Source organism: Gossypium hirsutum, chromosome D03, assembly GCF_007990345.1.
Source record: "Gossypium hirsutum isolate 1008001.06 chromosome D03, Gossypium_hirsutum_v2.1, whole genome shotgun sequence".
NCBI lineage: Eukaryota > Viridiplantae > Streptophyta > Magnoliopsida > Malvales > Malvaceae > Gossypium > Gossypium hirsutum.
The window spans coordinates 10,622,867-10,641,601 of record NC_053439.1 but is presented as its reverse complement, the minus strand read 5'-3'; the positions used below and the strand labels follow the sequence as shown (position 1 = coordinate 10,641,601).

The 18,735-nt window shown below is 31.3% G+C and overlaps 1 protein-coding gene and 1 pseudogene across 1 annotated transcript; both read left to right on the top strand.

Annotated features, from left to right (window-relative positions):
• The first annotated feature begins 2,880 nt into the window (after positions 1-2,880).
• Positions 2,881-7,121, top strand: LOC121215356 (uncharacterized). The gene is made up of 7 exons (XM_041089740.1): positions 2,881-3,728; positions 5,563-5,615; positions 5,728-5,815; positions 5,894-5,992; positions 6,465-6,592; positions 6,684-6,771; positions 6,862-7,121. The coding sequence occupies exons 1-6, from the start codon at positions 3,150-3,152 to the stop codon at positions 6,718-6,720; spliced, it is 984 nt and encodes a 327-aa protein (XP_040945674.1). The 5' UTR covers positions 2,881-3,149; the 3' UTR covers positions 6,721-6,771; positions 6,862-7,121.
• Positions 7,122-7,576: 455 nt separating this feature from the next.
• On the top strand, positions 7,577-11,473 carry LOC121215355 (nucleosome assembly protein 1;4-like; annotated as a pseudogene).
• Positions 11,474-18,735: the final 7,262 nt, after the last annotated feature.

The window sequence follows — 18,735 nt, the reverse complement described above, 5'->3', positions numbered from 1 at the left end:
AAATGTGTTCATAGACATTAATATTTAATATTTATGAGATTAGTATAAAATTATATTAAGTTAGTCTAGTATTTTTTTCTTAATTAATAGTAAATTAAGGTACAAGTGTAATGATACCAAAGTTAGTGGGAGTTAAAAATTATGATTCCGAGATCTCATTTCCATAAACTAAGTCAGTAAATATTATTAAATAATATTCATGAGTTAATTATAATTTTATATTAAATTTTGATCTGATAAATTTGCTAATTGGACAATTAGTAAAAGTATCGTGCATTGGTTCTAAAGTCAGTGGTTTTGGGAATTGAGGTATCGGGACCTCATTTTCATGAACCGGACCCATAATATTTTTATTAAATATTTACAGAATTATATCATAAGTGAATTGAATTTCGACTAGATAATTTCATTGAATTAGTGCTTAATTTAAGTACATGAGCTAAATTATATAAGTGGTAAAAGTGCAATTCATAAAAGAATTATGGTTAGAATTAAATAAAGGGACTAAAGTGACAATTAACCACTAAATCCCATTGAATGGGGAATTAACATGTGCATAAATATATATGCATGGTACCAAAATATTAGTTTCCTGCAAAAGTTGTGATTACATTAGTTTCTCAAAATTCCAACCAAAATCGAATCAAATTTCATCGGATTTTTAATTTTATTTAAATTTTTTATTTCAAGTTCTTTTTGCTAACTTAAACATAAAATAAAATGTTTACTTTTATATTATAAAAAATTAAAATTAAAATTTAATTAAAATAATTATAATTTTTAATTTGCAAACGGGATCACATTAATTAGATCACCGGATACATTTAAGTAATAATCAAATTAAATGCTACTTTTTTTTTTCTTTTTGGATTTTCTTACTTTAGTATTACTTTGAAACACTTTTGAGAATCATTCTTAAGCAAACTATTTTTTTAGAGAAAAATGTTTCTCACACCCCAAAAAAGTAGCTCAAAAGTACTTTTTTGAGAAGCTGAAAAATTTAATTTCTCCGTAGAAGTCTAAACATTATATTCTCCGAATTTGAGCGTAACACTTAGGCTATCCAAATTTGACCGTAACATTTGGGCATTGTTTGATGGATTATTGAAATAATATAGTTAAAAATTAATATTTTTAATGATTTTTTACACATGTTTGGTAAATCAAAATAAAAAAATTTGATAGAATTGTTTTATAAAAAATTTAATTTTATATTATTTATTTTAATATTATATTATAATATAAAAAATTTACATTAATTTTTTTATTTAAAATAAGGTGAATATTTAAAAATTAAGGATAAAATGTAGAATATAATTTTTATAATTTAAAAATATATTTTTCAAACAATCTAGTTATATTCTACAATTAATTTTAAGTAATATATTAAATAAATTTATAACTTAAATTCAGTACTTAATTTTTCAATTTATCAAATAACACCTTGGTGTCAACAAGTACTTAAAACAACATACACCATTTATCATTACACTAATGATAAAGTAACATTATTATTTTTTAGTTTCTAATTTATGCCGATATCAAGCCATGCAAAATTTAAGCTATATTTTTGCTAATGAGACTTTGACAATTGTTGATACAAAGTATAGGAAGAAAGAAAAGTAAGGAGGAGTAAGTAGTAGTTTTAAGGAAGGCGATTCATGTGAAAAGGTCGAGAACCAGAACTAGGACAAGAGGACAATTGCTTGCCATGAAAAAGATTATCCTCATCCAATGTGTGAAAGATGTACATCGTGGGGCCTGTTATGTTATTCATTCAATTAGTACAAGATTGTTATGTCCAACTAGACCTCTTATAGTGTGTTGAGAACGGATGATCTCACCATAGGGTGTTAAGAATGAATAGTCAAGCAATACATAGTTTTAGATGGAGTCAATAGAAAAGTCAACGATATTTCTAGTGTAAATCTCTTTACTTTTCAAATTTAAAAATACAAATTTAATTGTTAATATTATTAAAATTTTTTAATTTAAGTATATTACATTATTTTTTGTAGATGATCAAGTAAGTATTTTTTATTATTTTAAAATGTTAAACTAGCAAATTTAAGAAAAGAATAAAAACATAGTTAATATTGAAATATTAAATTCTTAAAAATATATATATACAAAAGTAAGGTAAGTATGCATATTTTAACCTATTATATTTAATGACCAAAACCGAAACACAATCCCATTGACTATCATATTGGGTGGGCAGTACCACTTTGATCATTTTCCTTAATCAACGGCTTTAAAAATTAAAACTACTTAGCTAAAATTTAGTAGCGTAAACTATTAAAATAGTCATTTTTGTTTATCTCACATTATATTTTAGTCATTAAGCCATTAATTATTGTTAAAAGTGTAACAGTAAGCTGACGCGATACGTTAAATCATCATTTCAAACAAAAAATTTAGGTTAAATAATACAATTGGTCTCTATATTTTTTCGTTTTGAGTAATTTAATTTTTTTCTTTTATGTTCTTTTAACTTTTTCTCTCTTTATTTTTTATTCTCTTTTGCTTCTTCTTTTGTTTTCCTCCCTTCTCCATTTCTTTGAAAGTAGTTTTTCTATATTTTCTATTTGTTAAAATTAGAGGCGAAGAAGAAAAGGAAAATAAAGAAATAAAAAGAAAAAAAGTAAATTATTTTAAAAAAATAAAAGTATAGGGGCTAGTTTTAACATGCCACGTTAGCTTATCGTGTCATTAACGGCTCAGTGACTAAAATGTTACAACACGTTAACATGTAACTAAAACGTAACATTTCAAACATAAGTGACTAAAATGTAATATGAGCTAAATAAAAGTGATATTTTGGTAATTTACCCAATTTATTATGATTATATTATCCCAAAACCATTAACGTATTACACAATTACAAACACTGCCTTCGCCCCTCTCGTTTTGAATCATTAGGAACAACGTACAACAGAACATCCAACACTTTTATATCTTTCTCTTTGTTCCTGTTTTTTTTTTTTGCCAGTCCTGATGACGCGTTTTAATGGCGGCTGAACCTTGAAATATTATGCCTCTTTAGTTTTTCATTCATTCATTCATTCCTTTTCCTTTTCCTTTTTTTTTGTTTTGTTTTTTTTATGTTTGGTTTTGTTTCATAAACTTCAAACCAATAATCCCTACAAATGTTTTTCATCTGCTTTCTCTTCTCTTTCGCTCTCTCTTTCCTGTTCTTTTTATTTTCTTTCTACTATAAGAAAAGGCTCCATAAGCAACAACATCCACAAGACGAACAAGGAAAATCCCAGAATGAACCGGCCCTTTCCAACCCTTCTCTCTCCCATAAAAATGGCCAAACTCGGGAAAACGATTCCACCCATTTTCCCCATTCGCTTCTGCTAGAGATCTTGCCTCCTGATTCTACACAATGGGCTGATTTGTTTACAGGTGAAAGCCATCCCAGGGAAGAAACGAGGCAAGTTGGGTCGGTTGGAGAAGGGGACCTGTTTGAATCTCAAAGCGCGAAGAAGAAAAAGAAAAGAGGAAAGAAGAAGAGATTGGATTCCAAAGGCGAAGAAGAAAATGAGGAAGACAGAAAGAAAAGGGAAGAACCAGGTCAGAGTTGTTCGGGTTCTCGGGTCAAGCCCCAGCTGGTTTGTTTGTACCCTTTTACATCAACGAGTAGTGCAACGCAAAGGAAGATCAAGCAGCAATACGATCAGCTTGTTAAGTGTCATGGAAACAAAGGATTGACATTAGCTCAGGTTTGTTGAAGTTCCACTTTTTTCTTGATGTTCTTTAATCTATTGATTAACTTGACAAGTACTAATAAAGGATACCCTTTTTATAATTTGTATTGAATTATTGTAGTTTAAGATTTTTGCTTTTGAATGTTGCTTTATTGTATGGGTTATCTTGATAGTAAAGAAAGTCCCATTGTTGCTTCTTATTGTAAGATATCTTTAAGTGCTTTTTAGTTCTTTAACTACCTTTTGACTATCTAAAGAATAGTGTAATCAAGTCCTTTCTCATTTCAAGCAATAGTTTAAGTTTGTATTCTTTGATTTCCATCGAGGTTAAGACTTATCCAATTTGAAATTCTTTGAGTTTGTGTTTTTTTTTGTTCAACAAGATGTATGAAGCGAATCTGATACTTTTAGCCTGAATTAGGACACAGAATAATCAATTGAGGTAATAGGACATATTTGGACATGACTTGGAAACAAGGTTTTTCTTTGGCTGTTTAGTTAAGATGACCCCTTAAACCATGTGGATGGCCTCTTCATGGGGATCTGCTCTGTAGAGCTCATCATTTATTGAAGTTTTGTCATTTCAAATGGATTAGATGACGCTCTAAATTAAATTGCAGGTTAGATGAACTAAATCTGTGTATTTCCGAAAAAAAGAACTAGATTGAAGGCAGTCTTGTTTACCTGCATTTGAGATAGTCAGAAATGCTTGTGTTCTCATCTTTCTGGTGCTATAATCATAATATACTTATATGTATACGGAGAGTCAATTCTACAAGTATTCTTTAAAGAAGCTGGGCCTCATATAAAGTTGCTAGTACAAGAAGATCATGGTGAAATTTTCATCTTTTCTTGTATGATATAAAGGATGAGGCTAGTTTAAGGTATCATAGAATAGTATTTAATTGAGGGACTTGAGGATTTTGGTAAAGTTTGGCGGGGCTAGTTTCAAGTTTTTACTGGTAGATTCTGGCGCTTGCTTCTCTGTAGACAATGTGCTGGAAGCATCTAAGGACTTCAAATCAATTGGCAAAATGGATATTATTGTTCTAGAGACTTAGATGAGCTAACTACATAAGTATTTGGTAGAAATTTTTCAGCTACATAAGAAAGTAATTATATTGTTTCTGTTACTTGGAAATCGATCTGAAACGTAAAGTTGGCATAAGGTAGGAATATAGGCTATTTCAATTTTGTATTGAGTTTGTCTGGCACATTTTATGCTGAGAACGAGATTCAATTGTACCAATGTTAATAAGGAATAGTAAAGCTTAAAACTTGACACCAACTCAAGGCTCTCAAACTTAGGCCTGATTTAAGCTGATATCTTGCTGGGATTCCCAAAATCCAACATTATCTTTTAGATGAGTTTTTGTGCTTGAATAAGGTTGACTGCCAGACAGATGCTAGGTTCACTGTACTGCATAGTTAAAGTTTCAAATATCTGTTAGTGCTCCGAATCCTGTGTTTTTATACTCTGACAGTCATAAAGTATGTTAACTTGATCCAATATTTTATTAAATTCTATCTCTCCTCTTTATTGAGGAAAATATTAAACTTATACTCTCCTGTTTGTGCCCTTTTTTGGTATAGTTATACTTGAAAACTTGAACCAGTGTTAGTTTAATTCATGCCCTCTGCTTCATATTGAATGCTTCCAGATATCAGAATTTCAGAATAAGATTATGAATTTCCCTATAAAGTTACCTCTAAATTAGTTAATAGTTGCATTGGTAAGCTATTTGATACTTAGATGGTTCCCTGCCCTTTTTAATTCTGGTATATTTGTTGTAATCTTTGGTGGGGTTGAATATGCAACAACTGTAACATACTATCCTCCCTTATACAGGTTGGAGAATTTGCTAATTGCTTGATTGAGGCCAGAAATGATCTGCAACACAAGTAAGTCATCGTCACGTTTTAGAAATCCAGATCCTTAGCTTTTCTTTTCAAACATTTCCTTCTAGCTCTGAGCATTTGCTTGATTAGTTTCCTTGCTATGGTCTTGCCACAGGTCTGAGGTCATCAAACGTAAGTTTACAATAACAAAGGCTCTGCTATTTAAAGCGGATCGATCTTCATTTGATCGCCTGAGGCAGCAGGTGAGCAACCATATGAGATAAAACTTAAGCTTATGGCATTAATTAGTTGTTAATTGGTCAATGAATTTGCATGTTTAGATATACAAGCTTGAAATGGAACAGAAGAGATTAGAAGAGGATGCATTTGTCTATAATTGGCTGCAAGAGCAACTTAAACTATCACCAGCATACAAGAAGGTACAGCTCATACCTATATTCTAATAGCAAAGTAAAGCTTATTGTAAAATTTTGTTAATTCTGTTGTCTGTTTAGTTTTCAAGGAAGGATAACTGAACATAATTTCCCAAATTATTGCAAAGTAAAGCTTATTTGTCTCCCATCACTCTTCTTTTGGCTTTTATTCTTAGTGGCTTCTTGTTAACCTTGAAACTCTATGCATGGAACTTTATTTTGTTATTACCTATCTGTACGTGCAACTTAACAGCTATTATCATGTGGTTGAATTTGGAATATAAACAACCTTTCGGGTTTGGCTTCAACTCTTTAGGTTGCAGTTTGTTACGACAGTAAACTTAACATGTTTTCTCAACCTTAAAATTGTGTTTATGAAGTTAGAATGTGTTGGGAATTTCCATGTTTATTTTGTCTCATTACAATTAAAGGAGTTACTATCATGATTCTGATCTCTCTTTCTTTCTTTCTCTCACAGATGCTTGAAATTGGTGCTTGCATGGAGTTAAAGGCCAAGTCTGGTGAGCAGATGGAAGGTGCAGATACCGAAATTTCTGACATTTCCTTTGAGGAGCTGTTAGCTCAGGAAAAGAAGGATTCATTTTGGTGAGTCGCTTATCATTGTTCAAATCCTGCTTTCGAACTTTTGTGTTGACCACTTACGAAACACCCTTTTTGCTTTTGATGCTCCATGCAGGCAGAAAAATGGGAATTCGAGACTAATCTCAAATTGATGACAATACTTGTTCAGCTAACCCTACTACGGAACCAATCCACTTTTTGCAGTATGAATCATCAATTCCTAATACTAAAAATGTTCCATAGTTTTTATAGCAAAATCGTTGTCATAACTTTTCCATTTTATAACCCTACAGAATGACGCAGCTCTGATGCTTGAACAATGTTTAGATGAACTGTCAGCCCTCTGCTAGAACTGAGTGCATACACCAACTTCAGAGGCTATGCGCTTTGTAATCTTTATACATGATCTTTGTTAGGAAGTTGAGTTTGTGCTTAGAGAGATTGAAAGGCTATGAATAGAAGGGAAGGTGTTATTGTAGATTTTATTTTATTTTTTGAAAATATATTACTGTTGATTATGAAGAAGATTAGTACGTAATAAATCTTATATCTACTAGTGAATGTTGATGATATCATCTTGATCAGTAACATCGTAGATTGTTAAGCACATTGGGTTGATTTTCTTAAATTCCCGTCCATGCATTCTCTAATGCTGATTGGGCTAGAAACAAAGATGATTGGTTTTCCACCAATTGGAGTTGAAATAAGCAATAGGATCATCTTTTATCCTAATCAAAGTTACACAACCATCCAAATATGGTTGAAGTTGCATCTAAGAAGTGTACCTGATATATGGTTTAATTAAAAAAATAAGGTAAATACTTATAAATAGGAAGATAATGTGCTTTAAGACACTTAAACTATACATTAATAATAATACTCATACTAATACACCTTCGAAACCAACTAAATTACTTCACATTATAATTTCTTTTACATGGCAGCATTAACCACCATATCTGATTTTGGTTTATTTAGCCATACAAAATCTTATTTACATGGTATCTCATTCGTTGGCCTATAGCTTAAGTGGTATAATCTCACTTTTAGCACTCTAATAAATAACTTGGCCCTTCATCACGTCACGTTTCCGAGGGTTCTGTCTTTCTCTTTCCCACTGTATTTTCCTTTTCTTGCTTCCCAAATACTCATTTCAACGCCAGAAAAAATGAGTAACGATGACGCATCCGATCTCGGCGTCGCCCTCCCCGCCGCCGCTGCCGGTATACCTACTTAATTGTTCTCTTCCCATCTCACTTTTTTTTTTCTTTTAAATGGCATGTGATTATCCATTGATAAATTTTTTAAATCTATTTTTCGGTTGTGATTTCGTTATCATTATCAGAGATTACGTAAGTTTTTTAATGTGATTCTTTTGTCCGCAGCTTTGAGTGCTGAGGAACGCGCCGGCCTGGTTAATGAGCTTAAGGTAAGTGATTCATTTTTTATTTATAATGCTTTTGTTTTTTTTTATTGTAAAATGTTAAAATGGAATAGAAATATCAAATATGTTGTAGAATAGAAACTAACAAATGAGAATTAACCCTGATGGCTCACCATTTGATACATTGTTTCTGTTGATGGTGTGTGAACTGTGAAGTTGTCTTATTTCTATTTGTTATTTACAATAGTGTGCTTAGCCCCTTTTGGCTGCTTTTTGCAGAATAAGCTTCAAAATTTAGCGGGACAACATGCTGATGTGTTAGAAACACTATCACCAAATGTCAGAAAACGTGTTGAGGTTCTCAGGGAGATTCAGGTCGTACATCTGATTTTAAACTTATGTTCTCTCTATGTCTGATTCCACATCTAATCTTTGTCATACCCAAGGCATGCTCTTTGTTGCCAATTTCATTGATGTGATTATACATCCTGGAACATGCTATAGCTCAGTCTGGATTGTTTGGATTCTCAAAGTTGTTATATTTTGTTATTACTTGAGAGACGTTTTCCTTCTTTTGCCTTCACACTGTTTCTTTGACCTGTGGATTTTTTTTGGGGAGTAGGAGTTACGCATTTTTTCATTTTCAATTTATTGTCTTGGAAATGATTTCTTGCTTTGGAAGGTAACTTATGTCAATGAGAATGTTGTGCTTGTTAGAGAATTATTATTGGCATGTTGATTGGTGTTTGAATTTGTTATACGGATTGCTTTTCAGTAATGTTGTCTTAAATGGTGACTCATAAGTCTTGACCGGTTGATATTCTAGCATACATGTTTGTTTCTATGGTGGGGTTTTTTTTTTAATATTATGCTCTTGTTGTCCTAGTTAATATGCTGAGTTTCATAGGAGAACTCATTTATATCTCCTAAGATATCGAACTAATTCCTGAACTCCTGATAGGAAGTGCAACTCATGCATACCATGTAGAACTGTCTCATTCTATATTCAAGCTTTGCTCTCCTGTTTTCTTTTGTACTTTTACTATCAACTTTTCTTGACTTTGAGACCATATTTCCTTGTCTAACTTTTCTACTTACTATAGGTTTTAAGTTACTTATTGAAATTTTACTTATGGTTGGATTTAATATAAATTTTCACTTTACTAACACTTGTGATGATGGGATTTGATTGAAAAATGCTGATGTAATAAAATTGGAAGGTTGACACCTTCCTACAATTGATTGGAGTATTGGACTACAACTTTGTTTGGTTTTAAAAGAAGAATACTTTCTTACATATTCATTTTGCAGAGTGAACATGATGAACTGGAGAAGAAGTTTTTTGAGGAGAGAGCTGCATTGGAGGCCAAGTATCAGAAACTTTATGAACCACTTTATACTAAGGTCTGTGGGGTTCTTTTGGACATTAATGCTTCATTATGTCATATATAAGCCTTTGTATATTGTGATATTTATTGTTTCATGAGTTTTGCTTGATTCACATGCATATTTCTCGCATTTCTTGGAAGATTATTTGAGCATTCCCCTTTATCTTGATTCTTTCTTCTAATAACTAAAAAATGCAGAGGTATGAAATTGTGAATGGTATAGTGAAGGTTGAAGGAGAAACAAATGAAGCTGTGATGGACGAAGAAGGGGATAAATGTGTAGAAGGTATTGAATCTTGGTTGACTCATGTAAAGTTTCTGAAATTGTATCAATGCATTAATCCTGAGATGGGTTGACATAACCTTAAATGCAGAAAAAGGAGTGCCTGACTTTTGGCAAACTGCGATGAAAATGAATGAAATTTTGGCCGAGGAGGTACGTGAAATGTGTAGTTCCTTATCTGATGAGTTCTATTTGTTGATTTGAAAATGTATGTTATGATTTAATCTTTGCTGATATAGATTTCAGAGCGGGATGAAGGGGCCCTCAAGTATCTTAAAGATATCAAGTGGAGCAGAAACGATGATCCTAAGGGTTTCAAGCTAGAATTTTTCTTTGATTCTAACCCTTATTTTAAGAATACCGTCCTGACAAAAACATATCACATGGTTGATGATGAAAATGAGCCCATCTTGGAGAAAGCAATTGGGTGAGTTAAAATATGCTTTTATACTAAGAAATTTTTGGGTTATCCTTCTATACATATCATAAAACTTAGGGTAATTTGTAGAACGAAGATTGAATGGTATCCTGGGAAATGCCTGACACAGAAGGTCCTAAAAAAGAAGCCCAAGAAAGGATCGAAGAATGCTAAGCCCATTACAAAACTGAAAATTGTGAAAGTTTCTTCAACTTCTTCAACCCTCCTCAAATCCCCGAAGATGATGATATTGATGATGAGCTTGTAAGTTTGACATTTTCTTTTGGAACAGGAAGGCTAACTCAATAATTTTATGGTGTGTTCTTCTTAGTTTCATTGATATATCTATCAACAGGCTGAGGAACTTCAGGATCGAATGGAACATGACTATAACATTGGGTGAGTCTATGGTGTCTCTTTTTGTGAGAGCTATTTTGAAGATGCATTTCTTTGGTTAGTACCTTACCCAGGTGCTTGTTGTTTTCGTTGGATTAGTGTTGTCAGTCTAAGGTCAGTGTGGCATATTAAATGCTTTTCATTTATTGCTATTTTGAGAATTAAATCCTTTTTCTCTGGAAAGAACTGTCATTGATGCTATGTAAGAGATAAATGGGGGAAAGTGTTGGTGAGAATTCTTGTTTCTACCTTCTTGAAGTGTGAAGAAAAGTATACTGCAAGTGAAACATCATTGTTTTGTTTATGTTTTCTTGTAATCTTCACATTTTTTTGTTTCTCAAATGAAATGTTGGATTGTTTGTGTAGTTCGGCAATTCGAGACAAACTGATTCCTCATGCAGTATCATGGTTTACGGGGGAAGCTGTTCAGGGGAATGAGTATGATGGATTAGAAAGTGATTATGACAGTGATGACCAAGATGGTGATGAGGATGAAGATGGGGATGAAGAAGATGAGAGAGAAGAAAGAAAGGGCAAAAAGGTGAGCCTATAATATCATTTATATTTTGAAAAATTCATTTTATTTATTATTTTATTTGTTGAAAATTTCCTGCATCGAGTTATTATAATGGCCAAGAGAGTTATAGGGTGTATGATGGAATGGTGTACCGTATGTTTGCTATCATTCAATGGCTTATTTGTTGTGATTTGTTTAAACCTGGGTTTTGTTTAAGATGCAGCGCGCAAGTGCAAATGCCGGCCTAAATCAGCATGTTGAACGCCCTCCAGAGTGTAAGCAACAGTAGCATTTGGATACCGTCTTGGTTGCTTAAAATTTTGAGTAATATATATTCCCTAATTGTGAGTATCTCATTCAACTTTTTTTTTTACTTTTTGTTTTTTAATGGAGGATTGGTGTTGCCTATTAATGTTATGTGGCAGTGGAACTCTAAACCTACGTAATGTTTCTAGTTTCTAAATCGTAAATGGTCTGTTGATATAGTTTCATGCAACATATAGTAAAACTGTTCCATCATTGTTGTCTACATTTTTTTTAGGTTACGGAATATTTTTAAGTTTTCTTTAATGTTGTTAGAACTAGACTGGACCAGTTAGGGTACCAGCCTGGAGAGAGGGGTTGGATTGATTAACTTGTGAACCGCACGGAGCAAGTTGAATCGGGCTAAATACTGGTTAAACTGGCAGTGAACCGTCTCTTTACTTTTTTAATCTATTTTTTTTAAAAATTTATTTGATTGAACTGGACAAATTAGTTGGATTGGTTGACTTGGGAACCGATGATATGACCGGTTTGATCATCAGTGAAATTCTGAAAACGTTGGTTTTCTTTGTATTTTCAAGTTTTATAATCTCATTTGCTTGATAATAGAGAATGATCCCCCTACCCATTGGGATTTAGGGGTACAAGTGCGGAAGCAAGAAGGTTCTTTTAAAATGTTTGGTACGAATGGTGGATGGAATGGAAAACTATGTTTTTTTGGGGAGTTAAATTAACAATTTTATTTACAACTTCGCTTTTAATCCGTTGTCTTTGTCTTCTTATGTATATATTGCATGATATTTATTTTTAGGATAATGTCACAAGGAGTCCTTAAAATATCAAATTTTCAATGTGGAAATTGCACTTTAAATGTGTTGGTACACTTTACCTATAATAAATTGACATTTAGAATATTCAATGATGCCACGTGATGGAACAATAATGATTTTAGATGTAGGAACTAAATAAGCTGAAATTTAATATTGATTTCAAAAATAAAATTGGAACGTGGAAATATACAATTCCAGCTTTTAAAATAAAGATTAATTTGAAATTTAGTTATTTTACTTCAAATCTTAAAAATTAAAATTTTTTATTTTTTTAATTTAAAAATCTTAGTACAATTATTAACATTATTTAAATTTTTTTGTCAAAATCTGCCAACTTAGCATGTTAATTAGATTGTCCTCATATGATGTTGCACATTCTTGAAAAAAAATAAACATGTTTAAATTCACAAGTTTTGATAGAAAATACAAACTATGATAATGATTAAACTAGAATTTTTAAATTGAAGTAGGAGGATTGCATTTTTAAATTTTAAAGTATATGAACTAAATTTCAAATTTTCGAAAATACATGGACTAATATCATTTTTTAACCTAAAATGAACCCTGATTTTGATATTTTAAAAAACAAGTAAAAATAATTAAAATGTAAAATATAAATATAAATTAATTTTAAAATATAAGAATTTTAAATAATTTAAATATAAAAAATTTTAAAATCACTATTATCCTTTTCAAATATTTCAAAAAAATATTTTATTTAAAAAAAGAAAATTTATTTAAAGTTATTTAACTACTAGAATATTACATTAAAATCATTTTAATGTTTAAATTATTTTTTAAAAATTAATAATATCTTAAAATACTTAGAATTATGAAACAAAATTCGAGAAAAAATATTATGAAAGCAAAAGAGGTATTGTAGCAATAACAAAAAACAAAAAACAAAAGAATAGTAAAAACAAAGATGAGAGAATAATAAAACACAAAATTTTTTTTCTGTATGAGATAATTTTTTCTTTTAACTTGGATGTCATATGCTTATAATGCGGATAGGGTTTTAACCACCATATGTTACAATTGAAAAGACAACCACTTATGAAATACTTACAACAACTCCCTTAGATGTCAATCAAATGAAAATATGTTTGATTAAAACTTTATTAGAAAAAACTTTATGGGATAAGAACCTGATGAAGGAAAAAAATATACAATCATTCATTACAAGTTGATTCGTTAAAAACTTTTATCAAGAAAATTCAGTGAGACAAAGCCTTGGTTAAATAAAAAGATTTCAACAATGTTTTAGACTCCTCTTATTGGATACATCACATTACATCTCTTGGTTAACACATTTCAATCTTGTACGCTAATCTTTCAAATGTTTTACTTTGCAATGATTTTTGATGTAATCGCCCTTCAATTGAGCTATACATGTCGCATTATCATTTTATAATATAGTTGACATCTTTTCCTATAAAGGTAAACTGAATATCTTTTAGATATTTTGGATCAACAACCTTAGCTTAACATACTTTTAGCTTACCTCATACATTACATTACTTTTACATGATTTGAAGAGGTAGTAGCTATGGAGTTATGCCTCATGTTTTTCGTCTTTTCTTCTCCCAGTTAAATTCTATTTTTTTAGTTTCCCACTTCAACTCTGATTATTTTAACAGTATTTGACCTACAAATTTAGTCTATAAATAGACCATATTTCCACCATAGAAAAATAACCCATTACACATTTAGGTATTAACTTTTACAAGCTTTAAAAGAATTTTGTGTTTACATTTTGAGGGTTCTTATTTCAAGTTTCGGGATTTAGTTTTATCTCCATCATTTGTACTCTTACTTAGTTTGACAGCTTTAATAACCCAAAGGTTAGAGATATTTGGGTCACAAGCATCATAGAGACATTCCTTATCACTGTCATAACGCATAACCCTCCATGCCCCTAACTGGAGGAATTCCTTAATTAAAGTCATGTAGGATTTAACATAACCATCACCCTGAGTGTTGAGCCATTTAAACAACCCTTATTTTAACAACAAACACTAACTGGCTATTCCATGCACCACGCTAATAGCTGCACAATCTAAATAAATTAATGAAAATAAAGAATGTGGATATGAAATGACTCAAACACCATGACTAGCATCAGGGGTGAAGCTAGAACAATTTTTTAGGGGGGCCGGATGAAATTTTAATTTTTTATAGTCTATATCTTTATAATTTTTAAAGGATTAAATTGAATTTTTATAATTTTAAGAGGGGCCAAAGTGTAATTTTACATTTTAGGAGGATCGAGGCACTTGCCATCCCCTAGATTCGCTACTGACTAGCATCCTTGGGGTACTGAGATACACTGCAACTGAAAGGGAAGACCCAATATTTATACAATCAATAAAAGATAATATTTTTTCGCCTATAATATGGAAATCAAATAAGAAGATATATCCTTAATCCAACAAATTCTTAATGTCATTTCATGCTACTTAAAAGATGAAATGTGAAGCATAATTATCCTATAAGGTAACACTAAAATTTACATGGAGAATTAAAACAATCCAAGAAATTATTTGTTGGACAAAATATGTTAGCGAATAAAATATTTAAATATAAATAAACACATATTTATATATGAAATAAAGTATAAATAGAATAATTTATATTAAAATTGTCAAATACGTAAACCAATAAATATTTAAATTGTCAAATACGTCGTGTAGGTACACCCCAACCTTGTTGAGTTTGGACCTATGCCCCCTACACTTGAGGCAAGATTCCAAACTTAGTTATTCAATTAACTTCAAAGAGGGTACCCATATATATACACATCTCACACTTGGTATTTAACCAATGTAGGATCTAAGCTTTTACTTTTCCTCAACAAATATTTCCAAGTAGCTTACTTTGAACATCAATTTCTCATTCACCACTCAACCATTTTGAGCATATGATATACCGTTGTAAAGGTCTAATGGAGTAGAATATGAAACCATAATTTTATGATTCAACTCTTTACCTTTACCTATTGAGAATATGCCTCAAAGTTCTCATAAAATATAATTTTTCCAACACCATTCAGTTCATGAAGTCACTTTTATTAGTGATGCCAAGCAGGTTTGAAACTCAAATTTATGTCCACCTTATTTTCAAGCTACCATCCTTTTGTAATATAATAACATCTTTTTAATTGCAATAATAATCCCATAAAATCTCATTATATATTTATTAATATGTTATACGGAAATACTTAAGTCAACGGTGAATATAAAGTTAAGCCAACTTAATTGGTACAAATGATGGTGACTTTTAGATCAAAAGGATTCACGGGTAATTTCCATAAAAAAATGATTTTCTTTCTTAAATATTGGGGAGGTTGTCGAAACTTAACTCACATTCATCTTTCAACTTCCGTTGTTGAAAACGTACAAGTGAGTAGCATGTTGATTGCTTAGATGAAAGGTTTACCATTCTCCACCATGGAATAATCAATTTGTAAAAGAAAAAAAGAAAGTAAATGCTCTCATTTCCTAAATCTTGAAAGTTTGGGATCCACAAAAGCAATCCCATTTTTCAACAATGGTGCCTAGATTCTCCACCTAGTGCCAAATATGTCAAATAGAAAGCAGTCTTTTTTAATGATGAAAAAAGTTACTGTTAGGGTGAAGTCAAGATGTTTTATTAGGTCATGGAGATTTGAGATACTATCCATGCTCGTCATCATTAATAGCTGTAACATTCCACTCTCTTCACCTAATCACTCAATGTTTTTATTTTAGTCACCAAAATTTTTTTTATTTTATTTTAGTCACACCATTATTAAAGCATATTTACTTGGTGTTTACGTAACACGTAGAATAATAAATTTAGCACTTAATATTTACTTATTTCATTAATTTAATTTTGATTTTCAAAAATTTTAAAAATTTAAATCTTAATATTTATATATTTTATTAATTCGATCTTGATTTCAAATATTCAAAAAAATATATAAATAAAAAATTATAATTTTTTGGGAAAATTTGATATCAATATGAAAAGTTCCAATTCTAGATAAATTACTAGTATTGATATTGTTAGGGATCGACCCGATTAAGCAACAAGTAACAAAAAAGTGGAATAAATTGAGAAATTGAACACACAAATTTAACGTGGAAAAACCCCTCCAAAGAGGATAAAAAACTACGGGCAAAGATAATTTTACTATAATGGCAAAAGAACGAAGAGTACAAAAGATGGAGATAAAACTAAACCTCAAAAACCCGAAAATAAAGAACCCTCAAAACATAAACACAAAATTCTCTAAATGTGTTATGAGTTATAATCTCTAATGGGTGTTTTTTACTAAGGTTGTAAAAGAGCCTATTTATAGGCTAAATTCATATGTCAAATAATAAAATAATCTAAATTAATCAGTGTTTGACTGAAACAAATAAACAGAGTTTAACTAAAAGATTATTTCTCAAATTTGACTGAAAATAGGAGTCATACTTAATAAATCTCCACATTGACTCATATTTCCACAATGCCATCTTTGCCAAAGCCCGCCACGAGCCTATCTTGAACTATGCTTGGAATTAACTGAGTCGAATCTGTGCATAGAAACTGGAAGACTTCTAGCCTTTGACTTGTACACTGCCAAATCAAAACTAACCCGGATCTGATTTTCACGAACACAGTGCCCTAACTTTTCAAAACCTGCATCCAAAAGAGAACCTTTCTTCAACGAAACGGTCATACATTTTTCCTTCCTATGACCAAGTTGCCTCTGCTCCAAACGAATTGACTTCGAATTTGTAATGGATGAGGGACGTCCGATTTCACCGGTCATTATAGAACCTTCCAGAATATAAAGACTACCAGTTCTTTTACCTTTTAACAAAACGAGAGCTCCACGAGATACTTTAATACTGCTCGACTCGATGTTGATTTTGCATCCTTTCAAGTCTAAAATACTCAAGGAGATGAGATTCTTTTGTAAATCAGGTACATACCTAACATCTGAGAGTGTCCTAATTGTCCCATCGTGTGTCCTGATTTTAACAGTTCCAATACCAACTACCTTACTAGATGAATCGTTTCCCATGCGCACAACTCCACCTTCAACCGAACTGTATGTAAAGAACCATTTTCTATTGGGACACATGTGGAAAGAACATCCCGAATCTAGGATCCACTTGGACGTGAGCTTAGAGTTATCGCTCGTTGACACTAACAAGAAATCATCACCGCTTTCATCGGCCAAATTAGCACCAGCTACATCTTCCTCGTTACTCTCAGCAGCTCTTTTATTTCGCAGTTTATAACAATCTACTTTGACATGACCTAACTTTTTACAATAGCGACACCTTTTGTCTCGTTTCTTTGATGCTACTAAAACGAAAGCTTGCCTATCTGCCTTGCTATCCAAATGAAGCCCATTGTCGAGTTTGTCTCTACTCAAAAAATGACCCTTCACATCTTCGAACGAGATTTTGTCTCTGCCATAAATCAGGGTCTCCCTGAAGACTTGTATGAAGGGGGGTAAAGAACATAATAATAGCATAGCTTGATCTTCATCATCAATATGAACCTCAACGTTCTTTAAATCATTTAAAAGAGTAATGAATTGACTGATGTGATCTCTAAGAAGCTCACCTTCGTTCATGCGAAATGTAAATAGACGTTGTTTTAACACTAAACGGTTAGCCAGCTGTCGAAACTGTTTTTTTGTAAAGCAAAAATTCAGTTGTCGACTTTAAAGATAAAACTGGAGTCGCCACCGATCCTTCATTAAGGTGTGATCGGCTCACCTTAAAAATTATTTTGGTCTACGAATTTTGAGAAAACGAGTTCAGGAGTCAGTTACGCACGAGGAAGGGTTAGCACCCTCGTAACGCCCAAAATTGGTACCAAATTGATTATTTAATGTCTTAGTGTTGAGGGCTGAAAAAGATTTTTAAAAACAACTCAAATGATGAAATCTAAAAAGGATAATCAATTGTTCAAGTCATGTAAAGAAATCGAGTCCCAATACGTTAGGGTACAATATCTTAAAATCCATGAACTTTGAATATCACTTTTATTTTATGCGAAAATCTTCATTTTGAGAAAGCAATATATCATGCCCAATACATTAGAACACAACAAGTTAAGTTCCCGAAAATGATTTTTATGCTCATGCATTTTGAATAAAGAATATCCTCGGTTATTTAAGATTAATAAAGAAAATCAGAACCCAATACGTTAGGGCTCAATTTCCCTCGAAAATCCCAAACTTCGAATATTACTTTTATTCAAAAAAAAACCTTTGAATCAAGAAAATAGCTTTGATGTATTGTCAAAACCAAAATATATTTTCTAAAGGGCATGTTGAAAAGTGGATGTATAATATCAAAACCAATACTTTAATAATGAATTACATGTGTATATGTATTTACAATATATATATATATACAAGTATAATATACAAGTAAATTTGAAATATATGTGTACGCACATATTTAACACACATACACAAGGATAAAAGGATGGGGCGAAATATATCAATCAAAAACTAATAAAAATGCATGTATATATGTACATGAGAATTGTGAAAATAAAGTAAAAATATAAAAATATGTACAATATGTATATAAAATAATGGAGCATATATAAAATAAAAAAATGTTTATAATAATTTTAAAAAAATACTTATACTATAAAAATGAATGTATTTTGAGTTATAGAATATGGGAA

What these genes read in the sequence shown, in the direction of transcription:
- LOC121215356 (XM_041089740.1), top strand. Translation starts at nt 3,150, where the DNA reads ATGTTTTTCATCTGCTTTCTCTTCTCTTTCGCTCTCTCTTTCCTGTTC. An exon ending in TTGATCGCCTGAGGCAGCAG is followed by an intron (nt 5,816 to 5,893) that starts GTGAGCAACCAT and finishes TTGCATGTTTAG; the next exon opens with ATATACAAGCTTGAAATGGA. An exon ending in TATCACCAGCATACAAGAAG is followed by an intron (nt 5,993 to 6,464) that starts GTACAGCTCATA and finishes TTTCTCTCACAG; the next exon opens with ATGCTTGAAATTGGTGCTTG.